Source organism: Gossypium arboreum, chromosome 4 (genome assembly GCF_025698485.1).
Source record: "Gossypium arboreum isolate Shixiya-1 chromosome 4, ASM2569848v2, whole genome shotgun sequence".
NCBI lineage: Eukaryota > Viridiplantae > Streptophyta > Magnoliopsida > Malvales > Malvaceae > Gossypium > Gossypium arboreum.
The window spans coordinates 6,511,253-6,523,173 of record NC_069073.1 but is presented as its reverse complement, the minus strand read 5'-3'; the positions used below and the strand labels follow the sequence as shown (position 1 = coordinate 6,523,173).

General features: G+C 34.4%; 2 protein-coding genes across 7 annotated transcripts; one reads left to right on the top strand and one right to left on the bottom strand.

The window, feature by feature from the left end:
- Positions 1 to 345: 345 nt before the first annotated feature.
- Positions 346 to 6,713, top strand: LOC108453254 (protein MEI2-like 2). 6 transcript variants are annotated; one of them, XM_017751257.2, is made up of 13 exons: positions 346 to 798; positions 1,548 to 1,601; positions 1,712 to 1,855; positions 1,941 to 2,410; positions 2,611 to 2,769; positions 2,851 to 2,967; positions 3,069 to 3,220; positions 3,825 to 3,916; positions 4,025 to 4,967; positions 5,066 to 5,150; positions 5,227 to 5,295; positions 5,516 to 5,695; positions 6,065 to 6,713. In XM_017751257.2, the coding sequence occupies exons 2-13, from the start codon at positions 1,559 to 1,561 to the stop codon at positions 6,179 to 6,181; spliced, it is 2,571 nt and encodes an 856-aa protein (XP_017606746.1). In that variant the 5' UTR covers positions 346 to 798; positions 1,548 to 1,558; the 3' UTR covers positions 6,182 to 6,713. The 6 variants fall into 6 exon arrangements, with proteins under 6 accessions (XP_017606746.1, XP_052882911.1, XP_052882909.1 ...); XM_053026951.1 differs by having other exon boundaries at positions 798 to 850; XM_053026949.1 differs by lacking the exon at positions 346 to 798 and adding an exon at positions 829 to 917.
- A 713-nt stretch (positions 6,714 to 7,426) lies between these two features.
- On the bottom strand, positions 7,427 to 11,681 carry LOC108450215 (ribose-phosphate pyrophosphokinase 4). The gene is made up of 7 exons (XM_017747737.2): positions 11,294 to 11,681; positions 9,912 to 10,227; positions 8,705 to 8,800; positions 8,454 to 8,522; positions 8,236 to 8,364; positions 7,839 to 7,938; positions 7,427 to 7,755 (listed from the first exon to the last, which is right to left on the bottom strand). The coding sequence occupies exons 1-7, from the start codon at positions 11,440 to 11,442 to the stop codon at positions 7,625 to 7,627; spliced, it is 990 nt and encodes a 329-aa protein (XP_017603226.1). The 5' UTR covers positions 11,443 to 11,681; the 3' UTR covers positions 7,427 to 7,624.
- Between the last annotated feature and the right edge of the window lie 240 nt (positions 11,682 to 11,921).

Here is an 11,921-nt window from a genome sequence, read left to right as displayed (position 1 = left end):
GGGTTCCTAAAGTAAAAAAAATTAATTTTTTAAAGCTTGACACAACCATCAAACAATTATGGGGCCAAAACACTAAGTAGTGCTGGTCATTGGGTTTACAAAACCCTAATTTACTGTTCATTTCAAATTATTTTGATGATTATTTTTAAACTTGAGTTATTTTTATAAATATCAAAAATTTTTGAGTTAGATTAGCAAAATAGTCCAAAGTTGTAATATAATGGAATATAAAGGGCAAACAGGCAAACCAAAATTATGTTTTGTTTGTGTCTTGTGTGGGCTATATGTGTCAACGGACGCCAAACAAAATTCAAATTCAGCAGAATCTTTTTATTTTTTTATGTTTAATTTTTTTCAAAGACCGAAAAAACACAGTGCCTGAGAAAGAACTTTGTTTTTTTTTTTTTTTCTTTCTCTTTCTCTTTCATTTTCATTTTTTTTTTCTTTTTCTTTCCCTCCAATCATGTTATATTTTCTCTCACTTTCTCTTTAATATAATTTTAATTAATTTTTGTTTATTATAATAATTATTAAAATTTCTAGTTTCCCGGCGAGAGAAAAGGAAGTAGAAGTGTATAAGGAAGAAATATCTCTGCTTCTACGAAACTCTCTTTCTTTCTTTCTTTAAGCTGTTCTCTTAGTTTTTCCGTTTGTGTATATATAATTTTGGGTGATTAAAGACAAAAACTTTATTTGGAATCAGGCCTGTCAGTCAAGTTAACTTCTTCAATGGACTCTCTTTAACTATCTTATATATATATATATATATATATATATATACCATTTTCTTGTAAAAAGGTAATTTTTTTCTTTTAACTTTACATTTATTTTCTTTCCATATAATTTCTGGGTAATTGTTTGCTTATTTATTTATTTTATTGTTTGAGAGAAATGTTTCTGGGAAGTGTTCAAAAGGGGTAATTTTTGTTTCTGAATTTATAAGTCTTTTTGACTTTGTTAATTAGTGAAGTTATTGTTGGCTGCTGGGTTTGATGGTTCTTTTTTCCTAGTAAAGTTCAAAATTTCATTTTTATTGATATAATTTCTTGTTTTGGGTGTTGACTTATATTGGTGCAGTGATTTACAGTTGTTATTTTATCATAATTATCAGCTCTTTTAGAGCTTACACTGTAGATGATTTTTTCAATTTTCTGTTTGATCTTGACAATTTTGTTTGCTTTATTTGGACTTTGTGTTATCTGTAGAGAATCATTGCTTGATTGACTACTCAAAAGTGAATTCCTGTAACCAGTATTTACTGTAAAAGCTGTGTGATCAAGAAGAACTAATTGGAAATATTATAGTTGAAAGGTTGCGAATTTGATTTGGCTTTTGCACAGTATACTGACTGCTAGTTGGTTGAATTGCTCAGGAACTGCTGTATTTATTGAAATTCAATATGAACCTGAAAATTTAGTGAATGCTTTGCGATGATATGCTATGCTATGCTATTCTTAAGGTTTCACATGGTCTGTGTTATATATGCTGAATTAGTCTGCATTATTGTCATATTTTGATAGTTAATGTTTGGAATTCTTTGTCTTCAGAAAGTGATTAAATGGAGGAAAGTTCTAAAGGTCCAAACTCAAGTCAAGCTGGAGGTATAACATTGTTCATCATTCGATTAAATCTAGGATACAAATGCATGTGATCTTATGCATCTTGCTCATCTATTTTCACCAGATACTGATTGGTTGTTCTTGTATTATAGGTCCATCCGATACTCCTTCAGTCAACATTTCTAGAAAGTGGGAAACTGGTGCATGGGGAATCCCGCGTAGAACTGAGGCATATCATTCATCAAGTGATGCAAGCTTATTTTCTAGTTCATTACCTGTCCTTCCTCATGAAAAATGTACGTGTTTTCTGTTGATATGAAAATGCTGTATATTGTGTTTTACTTGGAACAAGACTGAGGATTTTCTTTTGCTAAAATGTAGTGAACTTTACTGATGGGGAAAATTCTGGTCATTCTGTTGATGATAACTCGCCTGAGTTACGTAAGCTAGAGTTAAAAAATGAAGGAAAGGACCCACTCGAAGATGTTGAAACAAATGCAATTGGAAATTTACTTCCTGATGATGAAGATGACCTCCTTGCTGGCATAATGGATGACTTCGACTTAAATGAGTTGCCTAGTCAGTTGGAGGACTTGGAAGAATATGATGTCTTTGGTACTGGAGGGGGAATGGAGTTGGACTTTGAACCTCAAGAGGGCCTTAATATTGGTATATCAAAGATGAACCTATCTGAAGGGGTTATTGCAAATGGGATTGGTCATTACCCTCTTACAAATGGTGTGGGAACAGTGGCTGGGGAACACCCCTATGGTGAGCATCCTTCAAGAACATTGTTTGTACGAAATATCAATAGTAATGTTGAAGACTCTGAATTGAGATCTCTCTTTGAGGTATTTTATGTTAGTCTGTTATTCTTATTTACATTGGTTACCGTTCTACCTAATAAATCTCTTTGCTTATAATGGTGTTATTTTTCGGTCTCTTGGGTCTACTTTGGTCTTTTTTCTTTATTTATCTGCATGTAACAGTTTTCATCTTGTTTATACTAGGCTAATAATTATCATCTTTGAAATTCCAACACATTTTGCAGCATTATGGAGATATCAGAACTTTGTACACTGCATGCAAGCATAGGGGTTTTGTAATGATTTCATATTATGATATTCGAGCTGCACGCACTGCGATGCGTGCATTACAAAATAAGCCGCTAAGGCGAAGAAAACTGGACATTCACTTCTCAATTCCAAAGGTTTGAACTAGTGTATTTTGTTTATATATTTGAGTTTGACATTGTAGATCCCATCAACAAATTTAACTTATAATATTCCAGGATAACCCATCGGAGAAAGATATAAATCAGGGAACTCTTGTAATATTTAATTTGGATCCATCAGTATCAAATGATGACCTTCGCCAAATATTTGGGGCTTATGGAGAGGTCAAAGAGGTATAATACAATTTTGCCTAATTTGTTTCTCTGCCACTTTCATTCACCATTTTGACATGTCTGGAGATTTGCTGATGACTTATTCGCTTGCGAGAATGCAGATCAGGGAAACACCACATAAGCGACACCATAAATTCATAGAATTTTATGATGTTAGAGCTGCAGAGGCTGCTCTTAGAGCATTGAATCGGAGTGACATAGCTGGGAAACGCATAAAGCTTGAACCTAGCCGTCCCGGTGGAGCTCGTCGAAAGTAAGTGTTAATTTTAGCTTCTTTGCATCATCTGATTTCTGGTAGATAATTTTTAGCAGGATATAATTTCTGAAACACTTAATAAGATCTGTTATTGTTATTATGGTCTGGGAGAGAAACTTGGAATGAATGTGAATATTTAGGAGTTTGGTATGAAGATACTTTCTTTGTAGTTGATGACCAAAAAAGGGAATAGGGGAGATGGTGGATGCATTTCTTTTTCCATAGATTAGTGGGAGCCCTACTGTTGTGGTGTCCTGGAATACATTTGCAAATTTTCTTCCTGTGAATGCCTAATGCTTCTGGCAACTGGCAACTTGGCTACATGCTAAATTGTTTTCTCTTGTTTCAGTAACCTAAATTTTGGGTTAGGACCTAGCCAACTAGAAAAATTCCCATTAACACTTTCTATGCTTAGCATAAGTTTGTGATCCATTTTTCTTGAGCATCTGAAACATTTATGCATATTTCTGTTGGATATCTTTGACAACCAAAAAAGGAACTCTGCTATTTTTGAATCTTATAATTGCTCTTTCCTCATGGCTGCTAGGCATATTTTTGAATTGGTATAAAGAAATTAAAATTGATGCCCCTTCTTTGTTAGCTTGATGCAGCAGCTAAGTCAGGAGCTTGAACAGGACGAAGCACGAAGTTTTAGACATCACATTGGTTCTCCGGTTGCTAGCTCTCCTCCTGGTAAATATCGTAGATGCTCTACGTTTGTGTGTACTCAACAACTTTATGCTCGTACAACCAGTTTTTCTTTTTCCTATAATTATTCTGAGTTATGCATTGCTGTGACAGGTAATTGGGCACAATTTGGCAGCCCTGTTGAACAAAATCCGTTGCATGCTTTTAGCAAATCTCCTGGTTTGGGATCTTTTAGCCCTGTAAATAACAATAATTTGCCTGGACTAGCTTCAATTCTCCCACATCAATTGTCTAACTCTCCAAAGATTGCACCTATTGGGAAGGATCAAAGCAAGACCAATAATACAAACCCAATTTTTACTAATTCTGGAGCAATGCAAGGAGCATCCTACCAGCATTCGAGATCCTTCTCTGAGCAAAAGGTAAGTGCAAGCCCTGGACCAATCTCTGCCTTCGGTGAATCTACTTCAAGTTCATCTGGTATTGGAACATTGACCGGTCCTCAGTTTCTATGGGGAAGTCCCACTCCTTACTCTGAGCGTGCTAATTCTGCTTGGCCAACACCATCAGTGACGCACCCTTTTTCATCAAGTGGACAAGGTTTTCCATTTACTAGTCGGCATGGCTCATTTCTTGGTTCAAGCAACCACCATCATGTGGGATCTGCTCCTTCTGGTGTGCATCTTGATAGGCACTTTAATTATCTCTCTGAGTCGCCTGAAACATCCTTTATGAATCCTGTTTCTTTTGCTGGTGTGGGTTTAAATCGTAGCAATGGAAGTTTTTTGATGAATATTGGTGCTCGTGGAACTATTGGTGCTGGTGTTGGTCACCTAGGAAATGTAACTGAAAATGGTTCGTCTAGTTTCAGAATGATGTCAATGCCAAGACATGGTCCTATTTTCCTTGGGAATGGTTCTTATCCTGGACAAGGTACAGCTGGCAATGAAGGGTTGGCTGACCGCAGTCGAAGTCGGCTAGTTGAAAATAATGGAAACCAGATTGATAACAAGAAGCAGTATCAGCTTGATTTGGATAAAATAATTAATGGAGAAGATACTAGGACCACTTTAATGATTAAAAATATCCCCAACAAGTAAGACAAGTTAATGAATGGTGAAGAACTCAATGTTTTGGGTTCTAAGTAAAATGCTGTTTTCCTTGATGGTTTCTGCTTTTATCCTATTTGTTTAGGTATACTTCGAAGATGCTGCTTGCTGCTATTGATGAGAATCACCGGGGCACTTACGATTTTCTCTATTTGCCAATTGATTTCAAGGTACTCTTGGGGTCTTTGACATGTATGGTTAGGTCAAGTTGATTTACTGGTTATTAATCAACTTCTCTGATTGCAGAACAAGTGCAATGTAGGTTATGCTTTCATCAATATGATCTCCCCTTCACATATTGTCTCCTTCTACCAGGTTCAACCTTTTCTCCTTTGTCAAGTGTGTCAAGAAAGAGTAGTATAGAATATCGATCAATAAATAGTATTTGTTTAACTTCATATTAAGTGTGCATATATATAACTAAATTTTATTGTTCATAATGTATCCATAAAAGAGAAAGACCTGAGTTTTATGCTTCTGTAAATTTATCTTCTTGGTAGAAAATGAGGAGTTAACTCTATGGAAATTTCTGCAGGCTTTTAATGGAAAGAAATGGGAGAAGTTCAACAGTGAGAAGGTGGCGTCATTGGCCTATGCTCGAATCCAGGGCAAGGCTGCTCTTGTGGCACATTTCCAGAATTCAAGCTTAATGAATGAAGATAAGAGATGCCGGCCAATTCTGTTTCATTCAGAGGGGCAAGAGACCAGTGATCAGGTAGTAAAATTTTAAGTATGAGTTGGAGAGCATTTACCAGTATTTATTTTTGTTCAATAAAACTCCTTGCCAACAGTAGATTACATATATTGATTCTAGTATTTTTAATGCTTACTAATTCATTAGATATAGTCATTTCAGTAGAGACCAAGCCAGGAATATTGCAAAAAACGAATTAAGTAAATATAAAAATAATTCATAATCTTCTTAAAAAAAAAAAGTATATATAAGCTTTGAACATTGCCTCTGTTGTATTAAAAAGTTTATAAAATGCATGGAGAGATTAATTAGGGACATGTTTTTGTCGAAGTTTTCTGAACACCGGTGTAAACCAACCTTTTGATACTTACCAAGTATATGATCTTGCAGGAACATTTCCTTTCTTGCAATTTGAACATCTGTATTCGTCAACCAGACGGGTCCTATTCCGGGGATTCATTGGAGAGCCCGAAGGGCCTTCTGGATGAGAAGCCAGAGAAGAGTTAATAAATTTGGTAATCTTACCCCTTAGCTTGAATTAAGAAAAGGGCTAAGGATGCTAACAAGTTGATAATTTTCCTTTTTTAAGTGTATAAAAGTTGGACGACAAATTAAAGCACAAGCGTACGAAAAAGCTTGTGTCATGTGCAGTGTTTGCTTTTCAGCTCTGGACACTCCATGGTAAGTAACTAGAGATGTCGAAAATTAAAACGAGGCAGAAAGTGTTATCTTTGTTTGTAGAGCAAGAAAATTGGTATGAATAAGGTGGAGCATGCTGCTAAGGATCGGAATTTTCTTCGCAGCTGTATGCATTACTCATCAACCTGTGCTTATATCTCCTCTGGGTTCTTTCTTTCTAAACTGTTAGATGTTGTCGGTGATTCACGTCGATATGCAGATATGGTTACTTGTTTGTATGTAAATCTTTGTTGGTGGGGAACTCCAAAATGTGAAGGTACAGGGCTGTTCATAAACTGTATAGGGAATTTAATGAACTATATTTTTGTCGATATTTATGTATGTACAGATATTTCTATTACCCTCTTTCTCTGTACCCCATTTATTTCTAACTTGATATTTCCTTTCCACCCATATAGTGGGTGTATTATGGGAAACCAGAAAATATTTATTTTTTATATCATGTGTCAAGAAAATAAGACAAATAATAAAAGAGAGAAAATGTCGAGAATAGCAGAAGATATGCATCTATATATTTTTGGATGAGTGATCAATAAATTCTAAAATGTAATTTACTAATATAAGGTCTATTTTATAGTTTGGGTTTTACATACCTCTTCTTTATTAGCTATGAATAATAAAAATAAGTTAAAATTGCTTCTTTTTGTGAAAAATACAGTAAATAATTGCTTTTTGAAGATTTTATGTTTAATATTATTATTATAAATTAAAATATTTATTTTAGTCATGATGTTATAAAATAAAAAATAGGTTAAAATTCTTTTTGAAAGTGTTACAAATATAATATAAATACAAATATATATTCAAGTAACTATAAGTATCAAACATTTATAATACAAACGAACTGTTAAATAACCACAAAATATCATCAAACTATTACAACTATTACAGTACAAATAGACTACAAATTGGTGCAATTCAGACTAAAATTGACGAACTAAATTAAATCTCACACATGACAATTGCACATTAGACTCAAAAATGTATAGTACATATAAATTGGATACAAACAAACCCATGGCTAATCTCAACAAAATTGATTCAATCAGGGACTTTACTAATATGAATATTAGATTTTATTCATAAAAATAAATTATATAAATTAGTATGCAACTTTTCATACTAAATGATACTTTTATCCTCAAAACATAATACATTTATTTCGTCATTTCATACTAAGATGAAATTGGCACATACTTTCTAAACTTTCGGCTTAAAAAGAGTTCATATGAAGCCTCTTGGAGATTGGACTTAAATTTGGAGAGCATCAGCAATTGATCCTGCAAGACTCAGAACTTCAAAAGGAGCTGTGTTTTCAATGGCTTTCACAGTCTGGGGGCATGAATCTGTGATCCAAAAGTAGGCAAATCCCTTCTCCGACCCTTCCACAATACCAAATCAAATACCAATCAATACCTCCACAAGTTGCATCACAGACACAAGATGAGATCGAACAAGTACTTACTGTTGTTCTTCTGAGTAAACCGCTCCCAGGAACGCTTCGGGAAAACACCATGAGTGACATATGCGCTCACCTTTGCCGCACCATGAGCAAACAGAACTTTCTGGAAGAAGAACAAGTTCCATACCAACAAATCAAGCTTATTATTTCAAGTCCAAACCCATATGAACGTCGACAAGTGTTGCGTCCATTACAGGACAAATATTATGCGTATCAACAGTAAGTAAACATATGATGCATGGAAATAAAAACTGTTCTGGAATCACAAATGCATGTCATGGCAGAAAATAAACACGAAATTATCCACCTGTCACAGCCACAGCCTGAGATTGGGACATAACGTGAAATTGTAATGGACTAAGGGAAAAAGTTCATAAGAAAGGGTATCGGCTATAAGTACCTGGCATTCAATGAGAGTGCCTCCAGATTGCACTAAGTCATCAACTATAACCACATGACAACCGGTGGGATTTCCCTCCTTGAGTCGAACTATCCTCTTGTCACCCTCACGAACCTTTGTGCAGATAACCTGCCATCAATTATCATGTACTTTAAATCTACATATAACAAAAGGGAACAAAACATAACAAAACTTAATAGGTAAGATTCCAAACTGACCGTTGGAAAATGGTCCAACAACTTGTGAAATCGTTTCCAAGCTCCATCATCTGGAAATGCAACAACTATCTGAAAAAACAAACTGAGTCTAATTGAGGAGGGTGTAACAACATACAATAAGGGACCACTCCTAAGAAAAGAATATTGGCATCAAGTTAGTAGAAATCATGTAGAAGACGGCAGTGACAAGCACCATGACCACAAAGAAAATATATTTTGCACCAGACAACATTTTGAGATGATATACTTACCTTATCAGCATCAGAGAGCTGATGAAGACGCTGCTTTAGAAGAGGAATCCCAGTCTCAAATAACGGCAACACATGGTCTCCGAAATAAAATCTTTCCTATATTATAAGGAAAATTAACAAATCAAGTCTCCTTATAAAACAGAAAACAACCAAGACATTGATTACAGACGTAAATTACCATGGGCAACTCCGTCTTACAACCAATGAATCACAAGTGATCATGTTTGAGACTATAGATGTACAACGTTATTGCTCATTAGATCCACATTAAATAGCACGAACATATATTTTTATTTAGAATAAGACAACTTGGAATAAATCAACTATCCTGCATTATTACTTCAGGCATATGTCTACTCAGTAAACAAAAGTCTCTATCACTTTCCAAGGCCAACAATGAACCCCATTGCTAATAACATCAATGTTAACCATCCTTTGTGTTCAGAATTATCCACAGGGTTCAAAGATTAAAATACCAAATTCAACAATCTGAATATTTGATCACTAGTAGTTGAATTATTGCTTGTTGGTCAAAGGATTATGTTTCCAGACTTATCACCATATACTTTGGACGTTATGTCGAGAATATAAGCAAGTCTCCTTCCCTCAACATTTGCCCTTTCAATTCAGTTAAACCAAATTCTAAAAGAAGAAATCTTATGCTTTAATGTTCCAACATACTTCTTCAACTGTTTTAGAGAAAGACCGCAAGGAATCAAGACCATAATGGAAATAGCTAACTAGAGTCAAATACAACCAAAGATTGTAGGTGGTTTGTGCTTGGTACTTGGTAGCTATTTGAACATGCAGAGATGATGAGAAACTTCACAATAATCGAATAAGAATGAAGATCAAATGTCACAAAATCCAACCCTTGAAAACAACCAATGAGACTTAATCCTCTCTCCAAAAAAACCCTATCACAAGACGCTTTGTATGGTAATGATTTGAAATATAAATATTTTGGTTGAGTAAGAGAATACCCAAATATAAAGTTCTAGCCATGCACTAAATAAAATAAAAAAACAGGTATTGCTCATTAGCATTACGCTGATGCAAAACAATGAGATGAAACTTTCCAGATTAATCTGATAAACCGCTTCAGCTATAAACATTTAAATATTGTAATAAGGGAATATATATGATAATCATGTTCATTGTTGAAAAGAAAAAGAAAAAAACAAAAAACAAAAAAAACAAAACCAACCTGCAAAGCATGGATGTCATAAATAACTACGCTTGTAGGACCACCCCTAGATATGGGAATATTTGACAAAATCCTTGCCATGGTAAATGCAGTTGCAACATCACCTTCTTCTTCCATTCTCTCAAAGGAGCCAGTTGGAAAGAATGGCAAAACCAAAGTGAAGGAAGCAACAAACAATCGTGGAAGATTATATATGACGGAAAGCTGTTCAAAGATAACAGCTGGGGAGCTGAAGGATGCGAGAAAAGCAACATGCTGACCTCGAATATCATGTGCATTGTTTATGAAAAGATTTGGAAATCCATCATCAAAGCTCCTGTAAATGAAAGAAATTCAGTATTTCTTCATATAATAATACTCTTTGTTTAAAACTATTAATATATATCTCTCACTGGAATCAAATCTAGATTTGTAAACATTGGAAGTTTAAAGACAGAAAAATAAAGTCACTGTTGAAATGCCAACATAATGTTGAAAGGATTCAATGTTCTTGATTTGGCCATGATACAGGCTTCAGCAATAAAAGAAAGCAAGAAACACATGGTCAGTCAACATAAAAAAATTGCAAAACATGTGTAAATAAAGAAAATAGTAGATATTAAAAAATTGACAAGTAAAGGAGTTTGCATCTATCAACATATTGGCTCAGTCTCGGTGGAGGACTTAAAGGTAAGAACATAGACAGGTTTAGCGTGTTCTTGGGAGAAAGTTAAAACAAGAAAATAAGCTGATTTTCCATGTTATTGAACATGATGACCAACTTATGAGTGGGTTTAGAATTGACAGACTTGGACCGAGTTATTTCAAGTCTTGACAAAAGCTCCCAAGTCCATTGTCAAGCAGGCACCTTTGGATCAACGATTACTATTCATTGGCTGTAACAAGGTTCTCAGAACTACATTTGCAAATTGCATGAATTGCTCATCTAAAAAGATAACATATAGAACCCAGAAGTAAACACACAAGGAAGTTGATCAGAGTCTCATAAGACTGAAGAATAAGAACAAAGTGGCAGAAAACAAAGATGATCCAAGAATTCACATCCAGATAAAGAGCACAACTTTTCCCCTTTTTTTCTCAAATTTTTTTAAGAAAATAAAAATACAGACGCTTTGTTATAAGAGTTCATGAAATTCTTTGCCACTTATCCTAACACACAATCTGATCATATACCATTTTATCAACTTTTTTAAAAAAAAAATTCAACCTTTCTACAGACAGATTAAACAAAAAGCAAGAAAGAAAAACACCCACCTTAAAAAAATGCAAAAGAAAAGAAAAGAAAAGAAAAGAATCAAAAGAACAGAAACATGAAAAGTTGTCATTCAAAGGAGAAAACAAACCAAAGATTTTGAAGAAATAATTGAGGCAAGTGAGTATACCTCCAGTTGATAGATTGAAGGGTAATGAGTTGGGAGTGAGCAGCAACTTTGCGGGCAAGCTCTTCACACTCCATACAGTAAAACAATCGAACTTGCTTCTTATTCCCAGACTTCAACTCTCCCGTGACCTGGTTGTTATTGTTCTCCATTTTTTTGTTTAAGCTTTTTTACAGGGGAGGAAAAAAGAGAGACTTTAGAATTCAGACAGAGGTAGAGAGAGACAAAGATATAAAAAGAAAGAAGTGAGAACTACGAGGGTAGGCTTTGCGACCTCTCCTCCGGTTTCCCTCACAGTTTATATATAATACAAACTCTTCACTCTTCTCTATTTTCTTGGGGGGTCTGTCTGTCTTGACCTAATACGACAGAAATAATAATAATAATAATAATATAAAAAAAAAACTAAGCGAAGGTTTAATTCTGGTTTTAGTCCTTTCCTAGAAAGCATACAAATAAGAGAAAAAATACTAAATTTATTAATTCATTCAAGGAATAAAAGTGTTCAATTTAGAAAAAAATAGTAAATACTTATAGTAGATGATGAATGACAATTTTATCAACGCAATAAAGATTTTATAAATAAACTAATCGACAAATAAATTGAGTATTCACCAAATTAGAGAGGATG